At 41.8% G+C, this 26,217-nt stretch overlaps 1 protein-coding gene across 1 annotated transcript in view; it reads left to right on the top strand.

The window, feature by feature from the left end:
- The first annotated feature begins 3,255 nt into the window (after window positions 1-3,255).
- Window positions 3,256-26,217, top strand: part of ABL2 (ABL proto-oncogene 2, non-receptor tyrosine kinase) — a 68,568-nt gene continuing 45,606 nt past the window's right edge. Inside the window, exon 1 of the mRNA XM_074961034.1 lies at window positions 3,256-3,430. Coding sequence (XP_074817135.1) covers window positions 3,256-3,430 — 175 coding nt within the window. The remainder of the gene's footprint in view (window positions 3,431-26,217) is intronic.

Below are 26,217 nucleotides of genomic sequence, written 5' to 3'. Positions count from 1 at the left end.
AGATCTGAGAATAAGCTTGATTTTTTTTTCACCACATGCACCATCATCAATAAAAGGTTCCGCAGGCCAACATATACCTGGGCTGCCCTATTAACTTTAAATTCTGACCTCTGTTCTATCTGTGCAACCCAATGGGTTGTGCAGGAGTCAGTGACTGGAACTTGGTAAATAGAATCCAACTCATTCAGTTATCTATGTTGTCTCTTAATGGCAAACTGAAGTAAAATATATGTGTGTGTGTGTGTGTATGTGTGTATATATATATATATATATATATAAAAAAACAACAAGGAGTCCGGTGGCACCTTAAAGACTAACAGATTTATTTGGACATAAGCTTTCATGGGTAAAAAACCCACTTCTTCAGGTGCATTTAGTCTTTAAGGTGCCACCAGACTCCTCGTTGTTTTTGTGGATACACGCTAACACAGCTACCCCCTGATACTTGTATATATACAAGTATATATATATATGTAATTTATCCCTAAAGTCAGCAGATTTGTCTCCAGTACACACACAAAGAGGGCTGATCTGTCGTTAGAAAGTGCTTACATAGTCACTTTTTGGAGTACAACCATGTTTAAGAAGGAAGAAGCACTGAAATAACATTTTAGGCAAAGATAAAATGAACTGTCTTGCATCTTCATTGCAAAATTCCTCACTCCCAAATAGGGATGGACTAAAGTGATTTGAAAGATATTCAAATCTTTCCAATGTAATAGGTTCCAGACTTTTAAGTTATATAGTTTCATTCTGAATTTGTTTGCCAAATAAATCATAGAAACTGTGAATGTTTTTTCCCTCTGTGTATACCAATAAGTTTAAGTGAATAGTAATTAACTGTGTCCTAATTTAGTGTAGATAGTTCTATTCAGTTCTACTCAGGTTCTTCTATTGTGCCTATCAACATGGCATCTGGGTACCTTACAGAAATTTATTAAGTGATGTAACTAGCATCTCTGATATGTGAGTCACTTTTCCTCCCTTCTCAGCTTCCCAGGAGGAAAATTGTGAGAATTATTTTTTTTAATGTTTTTCATTTCTGTTTTGCTATGTGTTTTTATTACTGAAGGCAAAGTTGAAGAAGTGTGCCTACATTTGGAATGGAAAGTGCTGAAGTTTGAAGTCATTCTTAGGTCCTACAGGAGTTCATTCCACAGTCTTCAACGAGTCTCTAAAAAAGAACTTTCTCCTACATAAATGAGCTTTCCCCTTGTGGTGGACAGCTCCACTGTGCTTGAGGAATAGTTGTCAACCATGGTCTACATCCCAGAGTTTTAAGTGATTTTTAGGTATCCTGGGCACAGGCCACTGAGCACCATGAAGACATGGACTTGAATCTGACTCAATATTTTATGGGAAACCATTGTAGTGAGCAGAGGACAAGTTTGTTTAATTACACGTACTTAGGGAACACATTGGCATAGGCACAACCTGGTGATGTGCTGCCCATCCTGCCAGCTTTGGCCAAATGAAAAAATTAAGGGGGGAGCAGCAAAACTGAAAAACAGCAAATTCTTCCAGTGGCCCAGAGTCTTGCAGTAGTCACTCCCTCTCTCTCCTCCCATATTTATTAGTTTCCATACTTCCAAATGCTTACAGTTTGTAGCTGGAACATTAGTTGATATATGTAAAAAGAGAAGGAGTACTTGTGGCACCTTAGCGACTAACAAATACAAGTACTCCTTTTCTTTTTGTGAATACAGACTAACATGGCTGCTACTCTGAAACTTGATATATCTATGTAATAGCAACTGTAGTTGAAAAATTGTCCATTATATGCCTCCATATAATTCTGTAGTTAACGTTAAGATGTCTGTTTTTGTTTTATTAAAGTGATTATTTCAGTTAAGGTGGTCTTGGGGAAATCACATATCATTTCTCATATAATCAGGGTATATGTTATTATATATTATTATATATTAATTTTTATAATATATTATTATATATGTTATTATTAATTATATATTATTATTATCAGAGGATAATAGTTCGTTCTCTGCATGACTATTAATGGACAAGCATTTGACCTATCTTTTGATATATTCCTCACCTTCACTGTTTATTCTTTTTACTCAATACCTTAAATGGGAAAAATTACATGAAAAATGACCAAATATTGGAAGGATATAAAAAAGTAGAAGAAGAGGACCACCTTTGAGAGTCTAAGTGTATTTACGAGTGCTACAACAGCATAGCTGCAGCTATTCCACTGTAGTGTAGACACTTACTACAGTGACTGGAAGCGTTTTTTCCATCGCTTCTAATAAATCCGCTCCCTCGAGAGGAGGTAGCTAGGTTGACGGAAGAATTTTTCTGTTGACCTGGCTGCATCTATAGTTGGGGTTAGGTTGACCTAATTACATCGCACAGGGTGTGAAATTTTTCACAGCCCTGAATGATATAGCTAGCTTGACCTACACTTCAGGTGTAGCCCAGCCCTAATATTATGAAATGATCCTATGGCACTCACCCTGATCAGTATTTCAAGTCCCAGGCAGAGTTTTACAGAACTGGGGAAGAGCTTGTGTTCAGAAAGAGCACTCTGGAACAGAAGAATAACAGGGTAGTGCAGCAGGGATAGATAGTAGGAGCCATATAGGGAGATAGTGGAGGAGAACATGGAAGGCGTCAAGTGGACAGTGGGGAATAGTCAGGATGATACTGTAGGTGGGTGATGAGGAATTGGGGGGATGGAAAAAGTGGGGAAGATTAATAGGTGTGGTCTAGGGGCTGTCGGGGGATCGAGAGGAGGATGGTAAGGGCAGGTCTGTTACTGGGGCCTCAAGGGGACAGTGCAGGATGGAAAGGAGGGATGGAGGTTGGCAGGGAAGAGATGGGGTGTTCAGGGGTGGGGGTGGGGGTGGCAGGGAGGGGTTGCTGTGTGATGGCAGCGACGGGGCGGGTGAGCAGGGCGTTGCTGGGTGACGTCAGGGGGGCAGTGGCGTCAGGGGAGGGCGGGGGAGGTTGCTGGGTGATGTCAGAGAGGGAGCGGGGGGTGGAGCCAGGGCACCCTTGGAGGACCGGAGGTGGGTCTCTGGGAGCCGCTCTGTTCCCTCTCCCACAGCTCTGTGGTTAAGATGGCGGCGGGGGCTGAGGGGGCGAGTCCGTGAGTCCCAGGCCGGAGCGCGGCGGGGCTGGGGACAGCCCTGTGGGGAGCCGCCGGGCCGTGGGAGCAGGAGGCCGCCTGCCGGGTGGGCAGCGGAGGCGGCATGTGAGTGAGGGCTGGCGGGGGCCCAGGACGGCAGCGCGGGGATGGGCCAGCAGGTGGGCCGCGTCGGGGAGCCGGGAGCCGGGCTCCAGCAGCAGCCGCCGCCGCCTCAGCAGCCCAGGGGAGCGCGGGGGAGCAGCGCGGCCAGGCCCGCGGGCCGCAAGCGGGAGGCGGCCGGGCGCACCGCGGAGAGCGGCTTCAATATCTTCACCCAGCACGGTAAGGAGGGCAGAGGCAGCTGCCGATCACTGGCGCAGGGGGCGCCCCGGGGGGCGGTGGGGCAGGGTCTGCAGTGGGAAATAAGAGCAGGGGGAGCGGGGGTGAAGTAACAGCGACTGCGGAGGGACCGTTGGGGGCAGCCGCGCCCACCCCCTCCCCCATCGCTGTCTGCGGGGGCACCAGCCCCGTGCACCCCCTTCCCGATCGCTGCCTGCAGTACTCTGCTCTGGCGTGTCCCTCTCTTGAGATCTGGGGAGGGAGGGGGCTGGAGCTGCTCCCAGAATGATTTCTGCCAGGGCATGGATGGGGTGTGGGCAGTCCCAAGCATAGGGTCGGGGTGAAGTGCTCACTCAGGGAGAGTGATGTTATGTGGCTGTACAGCCAGATTTCCTGCCTCTGGAAGGGAAGCAATTAAAGGATGCTTCTCTCCTGAAGTGCAGTGCTTATGGAGGCTCTTATTGCTACAGAAACTTCTATCGAGCTGAGTAGCTGCTATGCAAGGGGGCAGCGATTTTTGCTGCCTCCTTATTGGTAAGGATGTGTCTTTTGTAGACAAATATGAATCAAAAATTGACACAGAGCTACAAAGGCCCTCTATCTTAGCAAAATGTCTGTGAACATCATTGGGATGGGTCTTACCTTGTCAGACCCTTGTCTGTTTGAGGGGGTAAGTACTGAACATATTTCTGAGCTACTCTTGCTGTTTAACTTCATTTCAATTGCTGACATAGCTTCCTCATTACTAAAGATCTATGGAACAGGATGTTTTTGTTCTTGGCCTGGCTTTAATAGTCAGTATATCTGTCAGCTGACTTAGGTGAAGTCCAAATTTGTCGTATTTTTTTCACTCTATAGAAATAAAAATACTGAATATGAAAGTGAGGTTACAGGAAAAGCTCCTCTTCAAAAAGCCAACAATTTAAAAAAATGTATCTTTGTAATTTTCCTGTGCCTTTTTTGGTCCATTAGTGGGGGTACTTCATCCTGTAATACATAGGTCAAGGAAGGTTGAGAAGTATGATAACTGAAAGCTGTACACCTTAGCAAAGAGCATGAGGAGCTGAAGTCTAATGTTGGTGCCTTTTGATGATTTGGTTTTTTTAATCTTGAGGACCTGAATCTGCTACTGAGAGCTTTATTGATTTTATTTCAGCTAGGGCAGTCATGCTCCAGTGTTCATGTGGCAAAACTGCTTCTGACAGCTTAGCTCTTTCTGTGCCCAACGGAACAAGTATATGCATTAAGATCCTTGACTGCTGGTTACAGGTTTTTTAATGTAAACTCATCCACTATGGCAGCTGACATGCACAGCATTAGTAAATCAATGATACAGGCTTGTGGACATCTACCACCTGACATAGGCAGAGTGTAACCTTCAATGAAAATTCACTTTCTAAATATAACCCTGTGTTGATGAGATTCTAAACATCCTTTATACTGAACAGCCCATGGACTTTAGGGCATTGTCAACTTGAAAAAAAGAAGAAAAAAAGTTACTTCTGTCCAAATGTCTTGTGTGCTACTTGTGCAGGTTGAATCCAAAGTTGCTATAAGAGAAAGATTAGAGAGGAAAAAATTCAGTGGGACCTTGTATAGTCAGTTTCGCTATTTCCTCTGTACAGTCAATTAGTTTTCCTTGTGTGGGTCTTTCACACAGCATCATAGGAGAGAAAAATTATTAAAAGTAGGAAAATTACTGTAAACCTCCAAAAATGGCTGAGGGGCTCGGGGGCAGGTATAGATGAAAGTACTTTCTAACTCTTCAGTTTAATGTTGAAATCATAAATCTTTATCTCCACAACAGAGCTGCTATGAAAGCCTGATCAAACAGTCTAAACTATCCCTGTAATGACCAAGTGGCTCTCCTTGGTGTTTTGGTAGCAAAGAAGGATAGCGATAACTGTTTCTGGACTAAGGCAGTGCTGGGAAGAGAAATTATTTTCACAGGAAGTACAATATAGTAGATGGAACCATTTTTGGTTGTTTAAGTGTAATACAGTTAAGGTTAATTCACATTCTCTTTACTCCAACTTACTGTAAATGCTCTTTTGTATATTGCAGTAGTACCTAGAGGTCCTAACCAAGTTTGAGGTCCTGTTGTGCTAGGTACAGAACATACAATGAAATAAGAGAGTCTATGCCCTAGAAAGCTTGTCTGAACTGCCAAAGCTGGCAGAAAGGAAAGGTTTTATTCACATTTTGGGGAACGAAGGCACATAGAGATCCTTCTGCTGTTGCTGAGCTGATTATGTCCCCTGCAATTCCTCTGCCCAGCACAAGCTCCTGCTCTCCCAGACCCGGACACTGATGTCTCATAGAACTAGGGAGAGAGGGAGCATGAAAGGAAGCCAGCCTCAAAGCAGAAGAGCTATAGATTGGCCATTTAGAAAGAGCATTTCTCTGTGCTAGTAGTAACTTAAATTAAGACAAAATTACAACAGCTCAGTTTTTCACTATTTATACTGCTTGCTTTTAACTCTCAGCTTGAACAATGAAAACTAGTCAAGATAGTTTCACTGTCACGCTCTCAGTATTTGAAATAGTTTCATTCCAAGCAGTTCAGGAGGTGTTTTCATAGGATGTGAGACAAATAGAAATCTGACTTTTTAAAGATTTTTTTTTTTTTTTTAAGAAGCCTGGATTACCCTCTGTGCAAAAAATCTAAATTTGTGCAAGTTACAGCTCTCACCTCTGAATCCCCACGTTACCTCAATAAATGCTTCAGTCCTATTAGAATTGGCCTCAAGTCCATTTACACTTCACTAGAACTGATTAGTCCCTTAGAGAAAAGAACTCACTCAATGGGGAGAAGTTGTTATAGTGAAGTCTATACTATATTGTAGTCAAGGCTAAATTCTTATCTTTAAACAGTCACCTCAGTCAGCAGCCAAAGCCCTCTGTGCAACCTTGGTGCAGTTAGAGAAGCAGGAGCTCACTTCCCTTTTCCAGGGAGGTTCCTCAATCTGCTCTTATTTCCCCTTGGATCCATTGGTTTCTGTTGCACCCCCTCCCCCCTTCTTCTTTATTCCCTTCACTCTTGCCTCCCTGACACCGTTCTGCTTGCTGACTTGACCTAGCTTTCCATTAATTTCCGTCACTACCTGGACCCAGTCTGCCAGACCTCCACCCTCCCAAGGCTTTTTCTGTTGGTATTGCATTTAGACTCCTTCCTTCTCTCGCCCACTGCCAGGGAGCCTACTGATCGCAGGATTCCATCCTTTCTCTGGTGAGCAGGGCAGTGCTTGTAGCAGTGCTCACTGTATGAATGATAGATCAATGTTCGTATCCCTTCTATGTGCCCAATTATAGTGATTGACCAGCACAGCCAGTCAGAGGCTGAAAATGAAAACCCTCTACCTGCCTCCATTTTTCTTGAAACACCAGCAAATGTGAGGAGATATAGATGATTGGCCAGTCCAACCCCTGGCTTTTCCAAATTCCTCCTCAAGCTCTGCTGAGTAAGTTGCATCTTATGCTGTACTACCAGCAGAGTGCACCTTGCTAAATCTGTGTGTACTCTTGCCAAGTGCAGTTTGGGGTGTCACTGGCATTTTAAGTCCTTGATAAGGAAACATACAGAAGAACAATATTTCTTTCCAAACTCAGAGTAGACTCACTAATCAAGATTTTTAAGTACAAGTGGGATCTGATCAGCAGAGGAAGGAATGTAAAAAACGGTCTTAATGTAAACTGATAAAAAGTTTGCAGACAACACAAAAATTGGGGGTCTGGTAGCTAAGGAGGAGGACAGGTCACTGATTCGGAGTGATCTGGATCGCGTAATAAATGGGGCACAAGGAAACCATAAGCATTTTTATACAGCTAAATCTACACATCTAGGACCAGAGAATGTAGGCCACACTTACAGAATGGGGGGAATCTTTCCTGGGAAGCAATGACTCTGAAAATATCTTGGGGGTCTAATGGATAATCAGATAAACAGGAGCTATGGTCAAGAGAGCTATTGTAATCCTGGGATGCATAAACTGGGGAATCTTGAGTAAGAGTTGAGAAGTTATTTTACTTCTAAATTTGGCACTGGTGTGACCACTGCTGGAATACTGTGTCCAGTTTTGGTACCTACAATTCAAGAAGGATGTTGATAAATTGAAGAGGGCTTAGAGAAGAGCCACAAGAATGATTAAAGGATTGGAAAACATGCCTCGTAGTAGGACTCAAAGAACTCAATCAGTTTAGCTTAACAAAGAGAAGGTTAAAGGGTGAGTCTAAGTATCTCTGTGGGGAACAAATATTTAATAATGGGCTCTTCAATCTAGCTGATAAAGGTATAACGTGATCCGGTGGCTGGAAGTTAAAGTTAATCAAATTCAGACTGGAAAAAAGTCATAAGTTTTTAACAGCGTGTAATGAGCATTGCAACAACTTACTAAGTCATGGTGGAGTCTCCATTGTTGACCATTTTTAAATCAAGACTGGATGTTTGTCTAAACTACATGCGCTAGGAATTATTTTGGGGAAGCTTTATGGCCTGTGTTATATAAGAGGTCAGACTAGATAATCACCGTGGTCCCTTCTAGCCCTGGAATCCGTGAATTTTATTCATCTTGGGCTATGAAAAATGGGGGCAACTATGTTTTCTTATTACACAAGATACTTTGAAATTCAGATTGTCCTTACACATCCCTAGGTCTGCTTTGCCCCCCTTTGTCCCCATCTGCTCTCTCATGCTAGTTATAGAGGTTCAGTCCCATGGGAGGGAAGGAGAGCAGATGTATCCAGAACTAGTATGGGTGTGAGATAGTTCAGGAATCTGTACAATTAACAAACTGTGTGTGTGTGTGTGTGATTATGAACTCTGATTATATCTTTATCAAGCTGCAAATTACATTTTGAGTGTGGTAGCTATTGCCTTCTCACTTCTGTGTAGGGCTGAAATTCCGATGTGTTGTGGTACAGAGCTGACAACAGAGGGTTTTTAAACTTGGAATGGTCCTCAATTTTAATACAAACATCCTAGACCGGGGTCGGCAACCTTTCAGAAGTGGTGTGCTGAGTCTTCATTTATTCACTCTAATTTAAGGTTTCACGTGCCAGTAATACATTTTAATGTTTTTAGAAGGTATCTTTCTAAAAGTCTATAATATATAACTAAACTATTATTGTATGTAAAGTAAATAAGGTTTTTAAAATGTTTAAGAAGCTTCATTAAAATTAAATTAAAATGCAGATCTTATCAGTTTAGGGTGATCCTTGCCCTTGCTTTTCCTTGCCGAGTTTTCCAATGTCTGGCACGTATTTGGATACTTTAAGCTGCACACAGGCTTCTGAGTGATTAGTTGTTAACCGGCTCCAAGAGGGACAGAGGACAGATTTCATGTGTGAAAATACCTGTTCACACAGGTATGTGGCTCCAAATGCTGAAAGCATTGCAAACGCACTTTTCTTCAAACAGTTAAATTTCACTGGCAGGGACGTCCAGCAGGTCAGAATAGAGGCCCCATGATCTGTCTCTGTAGCTTCAAGAGCACTCTGCAGATCTCCAAACTTTGATGCCCACAATTCTGAGCTTTTTAACTGAATGAGCTGCATTTCGAAATCTTCAACAGCCACCCACTGAAATACAGACCAATCCAAGTCACTTTCATTGAACTTTTCAGGTTTAATTAGAAAAGAAAGCATTGGGCCAAATTGCTGGAAATCTTGAAATCTGTCAGAAAATTCTGATTCCAGTTCTTGCATATACATTCTAATCTCAACATCAAATGCAGTGCGCTGTTCCACGTGGTGTGATAATGATGTAAGCAGCAAATCAGGCCTTAAAAATATCTCAGTACAGTGGCACTGGAACAATTTTTAAGGTGGGGATGCTGAGCTGTGACCCCCTTGCCCCTGTCTGCACTCCTCACTGCCCCAGACTGGGGCCAGTTGCAGAGCCCCGGGCCAGTTGCAGAGTCCCAGGCCGGCAGAAACCCCCCACGGACCAGTGGCTGGGACCCGGGGCCGGCAGTGGGCTGAGCGGGGCTGGTGGATGGAACCCCGACTGGCAGGGGGCCGGTGGCCAGCAGCGGAGCCCCCGGGACTGGTGGCCAGGACCCAGGCAGTGTGAGTGCTGCCTTTGGCACGTGTGCCATAGGTTGCCTACCCCTGTCCTGTACAGACTGGCTCCCACCCAGAAGAACTGGTTTATCTGGGGAGAGAATCCTAGATAAAAGTCATTTGGTAGAGCACCGATCACCAGTTGAGGCTGATTCGGAAGTCACCTGATCAAGAGACTAGAAGTTTATAAAAGTACTCACAAGGGAAAGGCTCAGGACAAACACATGAGGTTTGGCAGGAGAGAAGAAGGGAATGGACTGATGATGGCCAGAGGAGGTAGACTGGGGAGAAGGCTACATGTTTCAGAACCCAAGCTATGCACTGCAACAGGAGGATGCTGGATGGGTCCAAAGGACTCTGACCTCAGCACAGAGAATGCTCTGGAATGGTAAGGAAACTGAGGCAGAGAAATGCATATAGAGTTTGTTTTTGTATAGATCATGTCTCATAGTATTAAAGAGCAAAGTCTGTGTCATGTGCTATATCTTATCACCTGCCCCCTTGAAGCCTTATACTTTACCTCTTCAAGAAGAGTTCTGGAAGAGGGTGTGCTAAAGCTACAGGGGGAAATTGAGAAGCCAGTACTAGCCCCAGGGACTGGGTCACATAGTCCAAACTCTCAGTAGGGTGTGCCTGGGGATCCCATGCCAGGGACAGTGACTGGACTCTGGAGGCTTAGAACACCCAAGGTTTTACTGGCTGGATCTTTTAACAGCAGTCTAGTGAGGGAGCACTAGTCTGGATCTGTGTCAGTGTTTTTGGAGGCAGTTCAAGGACTGGTAGATATGTTTTGTTACCTAGAAGGAAGGGGAGGGAACCTTCAGTGTTGTGCACCAGGCGGCCATTTAAGAGACACCCTGATTTCCCCAGGGGTCTCAGGTTATCACCCATTGAATGCTCTGAGCACAGCAGTGGAGTGTGAGCAGTTAAAAACAAAGGCACCACACTAGCATATCAGCCTGTCTTTGGTGGAGTGAAGCCCAACGACCTAGACACTTCTGCAGATTTGGCAGCCTTATCTGAACTGGCCCTGCAAGTTGCCTTACTACAAGCATGTAATAGTGGCTGTAAATGCAAGAAATGGATCAGGCATGTTAGTTGCTAGTAGTGTATTATAAAGTCAAGTTTAAATTGAAGTTTTGTAAATACAATAATTTACTGAAAAATAAACTTTAGTCTAGTAATTTGAGCATGGAACTAAGAGCCAGAGACTTGAACATTATATTATTGACTCAAACACTGACTCCTGATGTGACCTTTGACAATTGCTTATTCTCTCTAGTTGGTCTACACTACCAACTTATGTCTATATAAATTTGTTGCTCAGGTGTTTGGAAAATCCACACCTGAGTGACAGTTATACCAACCTAACCCCAGTGTAGACAGTGCTATGTTGACGGGAGGGCTTCTCCTAGTCGACATAGCTGCTTCCTCTCAGAAAGGTGGAGTACTTGCATCGATGGGAGAAGCTCTCCTGTCGGTGGATGTAGTGCCTTTGCTCAGTGGTACAGCAGCACCACTGTAAGTGTAGATAAGCCCTTCATTTCTTCATCTGTAAAATAAGGACATTACCTTACTTGGGACATTGTATAGATTGATGTTGGAATGGTTTATATCTTTGAAGTGACTTACAGAGTATTAAAATAATTTTATTATAGGGAACAAACAAGAAAGGAATAATGGTCAGTTTCTCTGACCTGGTTGCTCCTACAGTACCTGTTAGTAATAGTGCTGGGTTTGTCCTAGTTCTGATTTCTTTGTTTGTGGACTCTACTACTCTAGGCTTTTGATCCAAGGGGTCATTTCTGTTCCAGGTTTTGCTCTCTGGGAGGAGGAGTTTAGTAACCTTTTATTTTGTGCAGCAAGGTCAAGCAAGATAAGCCTGTACTTTTAAAAATAAAATCATCATTAAAGCTCCCCTAAGGCAGTTGGAGTGCTGTGCAACATGATAAAAACATTCTATCATGGGGGAGGGGGGGAAGCATAAAATGGCTTTTTTAAATTCAAACAGCCTGAGGGGGTTGGATACAGAAGAAAGAGGCAGAGGGAAAGAATAGGGGGTCAACTTAATATATGTGGATGTGTGATATAGCTCACACACACTCCTCTTAAAAATCCTATAATTTTCATTCATGCTAATGAAATATAGAGTTTGGGCCAGAACTGATTGCCCAGTTTTTCCTGTTGCAAAATGCTCTGTGCTGATGTAATATAGTGACTGGACTCTGGGTGACTACCTGTGCATTGTATTGAGAAATCTTGTGGGACCATAACATATAAATACCTGTCTAACAACTAATTACCCAAACAATGAAGGAGGATGGATCAGTTAAGTGTCTAAAGGAATGCCTCAATAGGACTTGAAATAATAGGCATGTTCTCTCTAATGCCCCAATTGCCCTATCTAAATTATTCCTGCAATTTCAGTTGGATTCAGTATTAGTGTTCACATCGTGTCCTAAACTGTGGTGCACGGCAACATTGCACTATTAAAGAGCTGCTGTATTACACCCCAAAAGTGAGGGAAACTATTCTAATTTCAATGGCTTATAAAGCTGCTTGGGAGGAAACATACAAAGAATATATCCTGCATTTTATATAGTATTTCTGGCATATTAATACTTCCTATACAATCTTCTTGTATGCAAAGAAACTTTACCTGAAGAAGCTAAGCATTGAAAGCAATAAGCAAATTACTTCAGAACATTTTAGCCAGAACTTTATGGACTGACCTTCTTAAAACTGAATTTAACCCCCAGCCCCCCCGTGCCTCCAATTCCTGTGTTCTCCAGATGGAACAGATGGCATGTTACAAATTGTGCTGGCAGTACTTTGAGGGTTGCTACTGCTTGCAAGTATAGTAGTTTGTAAAATTTTTCCTAAACAGGTTTTTTGACAGCAGGGACATGGCCAAGTGAATAAATTGGCAGGACACAATTTTGATCAAGCATGTGGTACAGAGAAAGGAGACTGTCACCAGTTATTTTCATCATAGCTTTTTGCCTAGCTGGACTGGCAATTTGCAGAGTTGGTTTCCATCTCCTAGAGAAGCTGTGACAGGATTGTTGTTTTGAGCTCGAGGGAGGCTGTATTGCTAACCTTGATTGCCAGTTTACAGGCTGTAGATAACTATATGGATAATTTTAGGATCATGTTTTGATCAGTGACAACTTAGTAGCCTGTTCTGAAAGCTACCTACCTTGGCAACTGTCAAATAACCTTTCTTAGAGAGCTGTATGAGAACTAATGTTTGCTGCAGTTAAATCATACTGTCAGACTATACCAATTCATAGACTAAGGCTAGGACGAATCGTGATTATCTAGGCTGACCTGTCAACACAATGTCAAGTTCTGTGGCCTATCTCCAGGGTTCACTTAATTTGCTGTTGCCCTTAAGATTAATAGATTTGCAACACTGTGGACAGCTAATTAGCTTATTTAGGTCTAAACTCAATGTCAAACAACAAATTACATGAAGCAGGTAAGATGCACTGTTTCTTGCGCATTTGCTATTGTTAAAAGCAAGTGTCAGAAAAGTTATTATGCAAAAGAACCTAACTGTATCTCCCTTCTAGTGACTTGCCTATCAAATTCATTGTTTCATGTCTTTCAAAGAGCTGAGGATTGCTGACCTTATCTGTTCTACAACATACAACAGTATCTATGCTGCTGTTAGTGCTCCCAGCTACTACTTAGCTGCATGCCAACAATTTTATTACATAATTTGGTATTTACATGTGTAACATGGCTTGGTCCTAGTGTAGATGGCATCTTAAAAAGATGTGCAAGCAACGTTGTGGAAGGAGAAAAACCTGTTCCATCTATCACTGTGTTCAGAAAGTTTGCTAGTGGAGAAGGTGAGGGGAGTATTTTTTCATGGAAATTTAGAAAAAATAAAGTAAGTCGTGGATAGAAGACGTTTGAGGTCCTTGAACAGAATTCAGAGAACAAAGTAAATTTTGTTTGTTGCTGTGACAGTACAGGTGTGAGCAACATCTGAAACAAGTGTTAACTCAAACCCATATAGTTAGCTATGCTATACTCTAGCCTGTGTCTGGCTTTGTGGTCATGGTTGTAAAATGCAGGCTTCCGTTTTGGAGGCTAATCTTGTGGTGATCTATGCAGGCTATTCTCTGTAGAATATATAGGCAACGATAAAGCCATTGAGGCTTCCTGTTGGTGGCACTGTAAACCACAATAGCAAAGTTTGGTTGTATTATGAGTGTCTGCTTTGGAAACCTCATATGAACATTGTGGCTTTATGAGTAGACATGAGTAATTGTATTGGAGATAGGTACCTGCAACTACATCTGAAAAATAATTAGATACCCTTAACGGTAATGGTAGCTTCCTGTATCAGCTAAACCATCCCAAGTTAATTACAGAGTGGCTTTTGAAATTCCTTTATTTTTGTGCTGTTGAGCAATTGGGGAGGTGGAAGCTACAACTCTCACTAAGGATAGATAGCCAGTTTTATCTTAATTTTTTCTTGTGTTTTGACGTACCATTAAAGAGAGAGGGTTAAAGTCCTCAGGAGTCTTACGAAATTACTTTCCTTGAAGGTTGGTGAATATTTTATCCAGAGACTTTATAGCTTTTTTAGAACTATTTTAGTCTTGTAAAGACATTTCTAGAACAATTGTATATATTGAAGTTTAGTTTAATTTTCTATAAAATACCTTTTGTACTTATCTCAAAGTACTTTACAAAACAATCAGATATTGGAGAATGCAATAATTGGAGGTAGAGCTATTATATTCAGTAATCCACAAGGAGTGCTCTCATTGCTCACATACTTCAGATACTCTCCGGTTGGACAATTCTGCATGTGAAGATATTTACCCCCTTTTCCTTAGTAATTGCTGTTGGTGCATGTGATGCTGTCCAGCAGAACAGAGTGATGCTAAAGCAAACCATTCAGTTTCATGCTGCTGGATATGTACTATGAAGAGAGGCAGCGACACTATTCTCTGCTGATGTTGGGGCATTCTACTGAGGAACTGGGGGAAGAAATTAGAACATTGCTACATTCTCTCTTGAGTGTGTGGGGGTGGTGTATACACACGTGTTCCCACCGAGAAAATATTGAACTTGTATGTCTTCCGCTCCACATAGTGCATCCCCACTGTAGTAGATAGAGCGAGAGAGCCTGGACCACTAGACCTGGTGCAAGATTTGAGGCCTGAACCAGAGGCTGTGAACCAAAGTCAGACCATGTATTAAAGCAGATGCTTGCAAGTTCATTGTCCAGTAAATGAATGTGGCAAAGTTGTTGATAGAGTACTAGGCGCTAGCTATTTACATAAATATATTCCAGTTAGTATAGATACATTTCAGTCTAGTACAAAATAAGATGGTTTGACGATATAACGAACAGGGATGTTTTGTTCAAAATATCAAGAACAAGGGGAGGTAAAAAACAAATGTAATGAAATACGTAAGGTGGTATGTAAGTTGTGTATTCCAGTTGTTTGCATCAGCCTATAAATGTTGGGTACTTCACCATAACCCTTTGTCCAGCCTAGGGGCCAGCAGAAAGTCCCACCGCTGGCTGAGCTGAGTCCATTGCAACAAGCATATGCGTTAGTGTAACTGTAGACATTGATCCAGAGAGCTAGTACTCTGCTTCGTTGACAATAAACCTGGCTGAGAGCCTTCACCACCAAACTGTGCCTGTGGTCGTATGAATAACATTGAGTCTGCTAAACTAACATGCTGCACTATCTACTCACAGCATTGAACTCCAAGGACAGAAGCACTGAGCAGCCTAAACAGTGCTACCGGGGCAACAACATTCCCACCTCCAGCACTTAACCACACTGGGTAGTACTATAAAGCTTTGCTCAACAAAATATCTGTGCAGAGTTGGGAACAGCGCATGAAAAGAACACCCACTAGCACCATCAGGGTGAAACCGATCAGAATTGTGGGGTGGGCAACTATACAGCTGCTTGTCTCACCACCTTCTTATGTTAGTACCTTGCGCAGCACTTGCAGTTCTGATCAGTCTCTGTTCCCTTTTGTGGCTGTGGCAGGTGTGGAGAAGCTGGATGGAGAGAGCAGACTTTGCATTTTGGGGACGCTTGTGGCTCTCCAAACACTTGGAAGATAATTTGAAATTGCAGGAGTTTGGTGTTGAGGTCTCTAACAAGGCAGAGAACAAACATAAGACTTGGAAGGGAGAGGAGCTGTGGGGTAGAGGGAAGGGAACAAAATCAAGATTTTGATATGGCAAAGGAGAAAACTTCCAGTCCTTTCCTACTTAACTCCTGTTTAAAATCCTTTCCATATTTGCTAATTTGAGAAAATGTAGTGAGAAATATTTTAATTATGCACCACCCCACATGAGTGTTAGTGAGAAAAAAGATCATAGAAATGTAGGGCTGGAAGGGACCTTGAGAAGTCATGAAATCCAGCCCTCTGCACTGAGGCAGAACAAAATAAAAAAAAAACCCATGCATCTGTACTATCCCTAACAGGTGTTAGTCCAACTTGTTCTTAAAAATCTCCAATGATGGGGATTCCACAACCTCCCTTAGAAGCCTATTTCAGAGTTTAACTACCCTTACAATTAAGTATTTTCCTAATATCTAACCTAGATCTTCCTTGTTGCAGATTAAGTCCATTACTTGTCTTACTTTCAGTGAATGTGGAGAATAATGGAGCACAGTCCTTTTTAGTAATAGCCCTTAACATATTTGAAGACTTACCAGGTTCCCACTCAGTCTTCTTTTCTCAAGACTAATCATACCCAGTTTTTTTAAACTTCCCTCATAGGTCAGGTTTTCTAAACCTTTTATCATTTTTGTTGCTATCCTCTGGACTCCCTCCAGTTTATGTACATGCAAAGTGTGGAACCCAGAATTGGACACAATACTCCATCTGAGGCCTCACTAGTGTTAGTAGAGCAGGACAGTTATCTTCCGTATCTTACGTAACAACGATTCTGTTAATACATCCCAGAATATTAGCCTTTTTTGCATATGCATCATATTGTTGACTCATTCTATTTGTAATCCACTATAACTCCCAGAGCCTGCTCAGCTACTTCCCCAAGACTATCTTCCAACTTGGCTTTGCCTACTCCATTGCTATGTCCAGTCTAGCACTGTTTGCTCCATGGCTCCCTGCTAGCCTTATGACCTCAGTTCTACTCCATCTCATGACTGCCCTCAAGTCTGGCATAGCTTATCCCATAATTACCTCAAACCCATACCTGTCCCAAGGCCTGTAGTTTAGCACAGCCTACCCCCATAGTGCCCCTACTATCCCCCATTAAGTTAGCCTCAACCCCATGCCTGCCCTCATTCTCCCCCACTACAAGTTCAGCTCTGCCCTTTACCCAGACTACACCCACATGGTACACTGAGCAGTTTCTCCCAATTGCACAGGCACAGCTCCTGCCAGGCTAGTCTGGCAATCACTCACTTGTTCTTATGATCTTCAAGTGCTGGTAAAGTCAATGTCAAGCTTTATTACTGGCAGTCTTACTGTCTGGTTAAAACAATAATAGAATCTTTGCTTGGAAATATTAACACAGGAAGTTATGCTTTTCTGTAGTTACAGGACTAGATGCACCTCTGTCCCTTTTCTGCTCTAAGGGCTTGTCTACACTTACCGGAGGTTCAATGTTGCAGCGGTGTTGGGTATGCCTATGGCAGTGAACCCACTTAATAAGTAAAAACTGGCGGTCAATTTAGTGGGTCTAGTGAGGATCCACTAAATCGACTGCTGATCGCTTTCCCCTCAACTCCTGTACTCCACCTGATTGAGAAGAGTAAGCGGAGTTGACGGGAGAGCGTAATGTGGACCCTGCGGTAAGTAGATCTAAGCTATGTCGATTTGAGTGTAACTCAAATTCCGTAGCTTAGATAGACTTTTCCCTTTAGTGTAGACAAGACCTCAGTGCACTCCTTCAGGTCACAGGGCTCATGCCTTTACATCTCCTGGCTACAATACCCCTTTTATCCACCCTACTTATTTTCCTTTCAGGAGTCTTGGCCAGACAGCCAAATAGTACAAAGAAAGCATATCGGAGAAGAAGATTTTAAAACAGTCTGTGTAAATATTTGTCTTACCTAAGGGCCTTCCATGATAACCTGGGCAGGCCTAGCTTCTTCAGGTACTTCAGTGGGTGCCTGTGTCAGTGGTTTTCTGAAATTGCTTCCCCAGCAACTGCCAGTCTCTCTCTTGAAAGGAGTTCTTTTTTAAACTGCTGTAGTCCTTTTGACCTTGTATTCCTAGGTCTTTTCCTGTCCAGTGTTGTCTCTTAACAACCCTTAAGTGTTTATGCTATTAAACTAGACCAATATATTCATACAGTACACATCTCAACAAGGTCAGCATACCACATTAGGAGCAGGTCCACACCATCACAATGTTTTATGCATTTAGGAAAGCATTGTCTCCTATAATCCGAGAGTTGTCAGTTCGTTGTAACTTTCACTTGGCTAAAGCTGTTAATTTTTTTCAAGCTTTGGTCTCTTCAAATTTCAGGATAATTGTAAAAGCTGTTTGAACAAATCAGCAAGAAATTCACTGGTGAGCAAGGGTACCAGCAGCACTGACTTCTGCAAAATTTTCTTTAAAACCACTCTAAGTTCCTAGCCCTTAAATTGTGATAACCTTTCGAACTTGAACAGAGTATAAATCAATGCTGTGACATCTTCCTAGGCTTGCTCCAGAGCCTTTGTTGCTACTAGCAACAAAATTAACAAGACTGTTCAATTTCACGCTTCTATTGGGAAGCCTGTGGGGAGTCCTGAAACTGACAAGAATTTCAATTTCATGCTGCTCCTTGGGAAAACTATGAACAGCAGCATAGGCAGGGAATAGGTGTGGTTTTTTTTTGTTTGTTTTGTTTTTTAGTGACTTGTCCAGTAGCTTTGTGGCAGTATTTGATCACTTGAGACGTGGGAGACACCTTTACCTTTAAGGTATGACATGGTGAACATTATGATGTGAAACATTTAATCATCGAGTCATGAAAGGTTGCTCTGCTGGCTACAAAGTTCTTTTAATCATTCCTAACTAGGATGATGAACATGTGGGGGTGTTTAGAATTTTCTCAAGGCAGAGGTAATAGTAAGGTCTGTGGCTGAGTAAAGGACTACTATTTAGTAGTTCTTGTGAATGTGAAATCCATCCTCTGACCTAATTTATCCACTGAACCAAATCAAACAGCTTCTATGTTATCAATACTATTATTTCGTAGGGATACTATTTTGAATGTGTTTGCTTAACTTGTTGTTCTCCTGTCCTAAAAATCAAATACAAACAAAGGAACTGATCTGATTGGAAAGGTTTTATCTGAAGAAAGCCTTTGGAGTGAATGGGAAAACTGCAGATAATTTTATAGCCTCAAAAACTTTAAAGCACTAATATTTCACTTTGTGTTTAGCTTTCCTTTTTGTCCATCTCAAAACACTTTTACAGGCAGTAAGGCTCACATCATACCTATAAGGGAAGTGTTACCCTTTTTCAGGCTAATAAACCAAGACACACACATTAAGTTCAAAATTTTCCTAAGAGTCCACTACTTGTGCATGTTTTTCTTAGTGTCATCAACATTCAACTTGACACAGATGTCTGATTTTTTTTTTTTTTTTCCCAGAGGTGCTCAAGCATTGGGTGGCTAAAGTTGGATGCACAAAGTTAGACACTCAGATGTTGTTGGTGGCTTCTCAAGGTTACACAGTGAGACTGGCAAAGCAGGAGAAATCTAGGATTCTTGACTCCCACTCCTTTGTTCTAACACTGCATAATCTGTCTGGTCAGCAAACTCCATCCACTTAATATTGTTATGTCAACTCTCTCAAAGTTTTAACATGGTGACTATTGATTATAGTTCAGGTGTAGAAGGTCATTGTACTCTAAATTCTAGTTTTCAGTAAATTGTAGAAAAATTCCTGCACTTTGGCTGATTATTGGAGAAAGAAGTTTTGAAAATTCAAAAGCCCACCTTCTATCATTTCTTTTCCAGCTTGAGCCTTTGTAGAAGCTAAGCTTGTTTACACAAATTTGCCCAGAAATGAATCGGTTTTAATTTCCACGTATGTTGTTTTGGTGCAGGTCTGTGCAGATACTCTCAAGCCTTTTTACCAGGTTACACATAGTTAAGGTTAAGATTTTATCACGATTATTTTTAGTAAAAGTCACTAACAGGTCACGGGCAATAAATACAAATTCACAGAGCCCGTGACCTGTCCATTACTTTACTAAAAATAACCAGGGAGAGGACAGAGTTAGGTAGGGGGAGGAATGGGGTCCCATGGGGGGGAGGGGGCGGAGAGCTCACAGGCCGAGCCCCCCACCATGGTGGGGGACACAGCCCCTTCTGTTACTGTTTTAACCAGCACTTCTAGTGTAGACATACCTAAACACCCAATCTGAAATAAGTGTCTACACCTAGGTCTGCACCATAAAGGTGTGAATTAAAACTGATGTAATTATTTCAGAGTAAGTTTGTGTGTATTCAAGCCCCAAGTCAATATTTAGTTTTTACCGTTTGATATTTGGCACATGCTCTATGAAATCTTTCAAGTAACGTTTTGTGATAGCAGTGCTGCTAAATACCACAGTACTTTACTTGGAGTTCCTGTTTTACAGATAGGGAAACTTTCAGAGCGTGCTGAGTATTGGCTGATGTTTGTACAACAGTTCCCTTTTTATAGCAGCTGGCTTGTAGCTGATATGCAGTGAGATAATGCACTAATGGATTAGCATTTTTCAAGTGTCCTGGCCCAAACAGAAGTGAGCCATAATGGGGGAAATCTTTACAGTGCTTTCTCGGTTGGAAAACTCTCCTTTTTACACTGGAATATGAGTCTGTGTGTGAAACAGTTACTGCATTTTAGGAGTATGGTATAGGTGATCTGTGGTACAGGCAGAGCTGGCTATGTTCTTTGAAATACTGATACAGCAAGAACGGTACAATGCTATGTACATTTAAAGCGAGACGGTAAGAGGAGCAACTACATACCTTTTGCCTAACCTACAAAAACTTCAGCATACCACTAGGGGATGCTACAGTTCTTTAGAATCAGCATCCTACCACTAACCCAGGAACCTATCCTTGCAACAAAGCCCATTGCCAACTCTGTCCACATATCTATTCAGGGGACACCATCACAGGGCCTAATCACATCAGCCACACTATCAGAGGCTTGTTCACCTGCACATCTACCAATGTGATATATGCCATCATGTGCCAGCAGTGCCCTTCTGCCATGTACATTTGGCCAAACTGGACAGTCTCTACTTAAAAGAATAAATGGACACAAATCAGACGTCAAGAATTATAACATTCAAAAACCAGTCGGAGAACACTTCAGTCTCTTTGGTCACTCGATTACAGACCTAAAAGTGGCCATTCTTCAACAAAAAAAACTTCAAAAACAGACTCCTACGAGAGACTGCTGAATTGGAATTAATTTGCAAACTGGATACAATTAATTTAGGCTTGAATAAAGACTGGGAGTGGATGGGTCATTACACAAGGTAAAACTATTTCCCCATGTTTATTCCCCCTCCCCCATTCCTCACATGTTCTTGTCAACTTCTGGAAATGGCCCACCTTGATTATCACTACAAAAGTTCCCCCCCACCCCCCCGCTCTCCTGCTGGTAATAGCTCACTTTACCTGATCACTCTCCTTACAGTGTGTATGGTAACGCCCATTGTTTCTTGTTCTCTGTGTATATAAATCTCCCCACTGTATTGCTGTAGCTCACGAAAGCTTATGCTCAAATAAATTTGTTAGTCTCTAAGGTGCCACAAGTACTCCTTTTCTTTTTGTGGATACAGACTAACACGGCTGCTACTCTGAAACCCATCCTACATTAGCATGCTTAAGAGCTTTGTTTTCTGTTTGTAGCAAAAACCCCTGGGCTCTTTTGAGATTAGGATGCTATTTATGAGGAATCCATCCTTGGAAAACAACTCCTACTTGGGAAAGCACAAAGATTCATAGATATTAAGGTCAGAAGGGATCATTATGATCATCTAGTCTGACTTCCTGCACAACACAGGCCACACAATCTCACCCACCCACTCCTGCGATAAACCTCTCACCTATGTCTGAGCTATTGAAGTCCTCAAATTGTGGTTTAAAGACTTCAAGGAGCAGAGAATCCTCCAGCAAGTGACCCGTGCCCCATGCTACAGAAGAAGGCGAAAAACCTCCAGGGCCTCTTCCAATCTGCCCTGGAGGAAAATTCCTTCCCGACCCCAAATATGGCGATCAACTGAACCCTGAGCATATGAGATATCTGAATACTAAGGTGGAGGTAGGTATCGTCACTTTAAAAAAAGTGGTGGTAGTGATTCAATAGCTCTCACTCTTTCCTTGGTTCAGTACTGAACCAATGCTCCTATATTGGTGCTATGGTCATTTTGTATCTATTAGGTTCCATCCTAGAGAGTGCCATGCTTCAATGGTAGGTGAGTGATTTGACCATTGTGAACCACTGGATTCTCACCAGCTTGAGGGTTGTTAAGCAGACAGTTATTAAGATGACTACTTGGCCCTCCACCTAAGCCCCAAATCCCAAAGCTCCAAGTGTCACCAAGCCGTTGTCTGGTGGCCCAGGATGACCTGACCACTACAGGGAAAAAAAGGAGAAAATGGACACCAGAGATAATGTAGAGTGCTTATAGAAGGGGCATATCAGTTTATCATCAACATCCAAATCCTCTAGTCCCATTTCCCCATAATTCTCAAACCTCTCAGGCAAGTCTAAAGTTTTCTAGGGAGATAGGCCCCAGCCTCCCCAAATTCAATATCTTTACCACCACCACCACCACATCCCTGTGGCATTCTTTCAGCAATCCAGTCATCTTGAGTGTTGCTTTTCCTCTCCCACTCAAGAGCTGAGTCTTTTATATAGATGTCAGACCCCTCCCATTCCCAGAAGCCTGTGAGAGGATTGGCTAATTGGAGACACCAGCTTGGGTTTTCTCCCCCCATGTGACAGTTCACACTGTCACACCTATATTACACACACACACAGTGTTTAGAAACCTTTGGGAGTGAGTGGTGTAAAGTTATATAAATATCAGTGCTCTTTTCTAATCTGCAAAATGGGGATAATACTGACCTAACTCATAGGGGTGTTAAGTATTTTACCTGGTTGTATACAGTGCTTTGAAGATTAAAAGAGCTTTGTAAGTGCTAAATATTGAAGTACTGCCTTTGCCACTGATTCATTCATTTGGTAGGCTAGTATTAAACAAGAAAAATGCATTTCTGCTGTGATTTCTTTTTTTAGACAGTGTTGCAGAGATCACTTGCTGGTAGGGATGTGGCAGCGTGTCTGAGGAGAGATTGGCTTTTATGTTGACTTATTTGACTTGCCTTGAAATGGGCACTCGCAGCACTTTAATAAATTTGTTGAATGTTATCTAATTTAACTTTAGATTCTGCAGGTATAGTCCCACTGTATCATTTGGCAGAATGCCATTTTTTTTAGCACCTGACAGCAGAACTTAGTAAAAAACATGAAATGCTTATGCCTCCTTACAGCAAAAATGCTCAATGAAACAATAAATAGTATACTCCCTAAGACAAAACTGACAAAGGAGAAGCTTTCTGTTCTTCAGCACTAATGAGTAAATGACTGCTGTCTCACAGCTGTGCTAAATCAGGACAGAGACTCTTTCCGCATAAGTACTGTTTATTTTATGTACATTTACATAAGACTTCCACAATGCAGTTATTAAAAAAAGGTTAATAAATGAGACCATAAAATTAAAAGGTCCACACTACTATAATTGGTCTATACTTAAAATACAGACTTTTGGGATAATTTTTGAGTACAAAAACATGTTATAATTAAGATTGTGATTGAAAACTCACAATTTAGGAATCTGAGAAATTACGCCATAGCTACAGTATCCTAAACATGTCTTTTTGCTCACATTCTGTTGTATAAGTCAGGGTTTATTGAAATGGAAGGGGATTGTGCAAAGGCACTCATCAGGCCTCCATTCCCAACATTTTCCCCTTTGATATGCCCATTTGACCAGCATTTACTGTGCACCATTTTTTCCTTTTCTTACAGAAAGAGCAAGAAACAGTGTCACATGTTTTTTCTGTTGCCACAGGGAAATAGTCTACCATGACCTTCATAGCTGTGGGAGCCTTAACAAGTTGCAATTGAGAGAGTCTCTTAAAACATTTATTAGTAGAAAAACAATTTGGGTGCTTTGGAAACAGTTACGCTCTGTATTTTATACTGCATAGTGCTTGATTTCTCCAAACTGAAGATGAGTCTACATGGCATCATTTCTATACTACAGTTTCCGATTCTTCCAACAGCCAGTTAAGTGTATTTTAAATTGTGAGCAAACAGTGCCACTCCACGGGTTGTATTGTGTGAAATGGGGCAGCCTGGGGCCCAAGTAAAGGGAGATTGCCTTATAAGCTCAAGAATTGGTGCTGGGGGTTCCATCATGAACACTGACTCAAAATACTTATTTTCTCTTCTCCTTCAGCTGAATGTGGCACCCCCTCCCCATATTGGGAAAGAGATTAGTGAGTCGTGTGCTCCAGGAATGTGTATCGTTTCTATGTTGGCCCTCCTTTCCCCATTATGGTTCTTTTGGTATCTTACTCCCTAGCCCTTTGTTCTATGGGGCTCTCTCTTCTATAGACTGCTGTGCTGCCATCTCTTGTGTTGGGTTCCCTCTTTGCCTCCTTAATTCCCATTCTGTATTGCTCCCCCCATTGCAACTAAGTCCTCTCCCTTCCCCCATCTTACCCTTTCTATCCTCAATTGTGTCTGTGGCTACTCTGTTTGTCCTTTTCCTCCTCCCAGGAAAAGTAATGAAATGTGAGTAAATACCTCTTTCCATATCTTGTTGGTTTCCATTACCATCATAGCAAATTCCTGTTCCTTTGGTTGTTTCTCTAGTCCCAGTGAAACTTACGACATCTATGCCCTAAGTCCTTAGCCACATTAGAAACAGAATGCCAGCTCTAGCTGTAGAAACATATGTGTGTAATAGGAAATCCAATTTCTGTGGCCAAAGTTGGCATCTTGATTTTGTGGACAATAGAGAACTATGGCTTAAATTTTCTTCCAGTAGAATCAAATTTTCTTAAGTGCTGGTTTGCAATAGCTCTAGCTCCTATGTAGTGCTTTTCATTTTTAAGACTCAGCGACTTACAAAGGGAAAGATAAGAAATATTGTTCTCATTTTACAGATGAGAAAATTGTTAGTTAAACAAAACAATTTGCCTAAGTGCATGGAGCAGAGGTGTAGCAGAACTGCTAACTCCCAGTCCAGTGCCTTATCCATAGGACCACACTTATTCCTTAAAGTGTGCCAATGGACATTTTTTATCAATTTTGTCCTTTACCCTCTAACAAACATGTATTGTATTTTATGGTGTTTGAAATGAAAACAAACCTGGTGTCAGGGCAGTTTGGGGATTATTTATGTGAAAAGTACTACTTCAGAGCTGGGTGGATTCGATTTAAATCACTAGTCAGGAAGACTCGATTTAATCACGGATTTCTACATAAAAGTGCATTCTTGTTGATTGTTATAACCTTAATACATATTCTTCACAATGGTATGTATTCTGGATTTTTTTCTTCAACAGCAAACATAATATTTTAACAAAACAAGCATATGAATTTTTGATTTTAAATATTCAAGTTTTTTAAAATCAGGTTTGTTTCTGTTAAAATTGTTTAACTAAAATAGTTAAATGAAATATTTTGAAAAAACACCGAAATTACATCGACTATGTCAGCCAGGTCAACACGAGAAACTTAAAATATTGGCTTCTGCAGCTAATGCAGTTGTCTTCACCTTCATTTTCCTGTTTGTTCATAATCTGGAAAAGAAAAACAAGCTTTCTTGCTTTTTCAGGTCCCAAACGATTTCTCAATTTGGAATGAATTAGTTAAAGGAAGAAAATATTCTTTCTACACCGGCAGAAGAAGCTACTGCTGTTTAAAAGTGAGATTATCACTTCAACAGTCTCTGAATCCAAGTGCTTAAGTGACTTCCACCAGTTCACTGGTGTGACTTTCTTTAAAACATCAGCAAACATATATTTTTTGAATGGTTCACCCTTAGCTCTGAAGTTTATTATAGTTGGCATTATGGAGGGATGATTGCTGGATGTCCATGTCATAGCCAACTCCTCTTCTTCAGCAGTTAAGGTTTGTTCCTGGTACCGCGTATTGAGAATATTTTCAAGAAAATGAGCTGGAGATAGTGCTTGTCCCATTCATTTTTTTAATGCTTGTAATTTAACTCTGTCCTTGCATATTTCTCTTTTTAAGATCTCACTCGGTTCCTTCCAAATTTCAACAGCGTCAACAATAAAACAGCTATTTCCCCGCATTTTGTTCAAGGCTACAGAAATAGACCTCAGGGTACTCGGCATGTGTTCAACATTTCTCTTAAGATCAGTGTTGAGAACTTTGGCTGTGACAGTGGCATCTATTTTTTCACAATTTTGTTCCCGAACTGTCATCAGATTAGGCCAGTTCTTGATATAGTGCTCAAAACAGTCCACTACTGAGTTCCATCGCACGTCTTGTGGGAGAGTTACTTTCGTTTCTCCACTTTTTTCAGAGCAGCTGCTGCAAAGTGGTTGTTACGGAAGTATTTTGCAGTTTCAACATCATTCGCCTTTATTTCTGGAACACTGAAGTCTTTGGCTAGGAGATGCATCAAATGAGCACTGCAACCATATGTTATTAGCTTGGGAC

This window comes from Natator depressus, chromosome 8 (genome assembly GCF_965152275.1).
Source record: "Natator depressus isolate rNatDep1 chromosome 8, rNatDep2.hap1, whole genome shotgun sequence".
In the NCBI taxonomy this organism is placed as follows: Eukaryota; Metazoa; Chordata; order Testudines; family Cheloniidae; genus Natator; species Natator depressus.
This window is presented reverse-complemented; position numbering and strand designations above follow the sequence as displayed.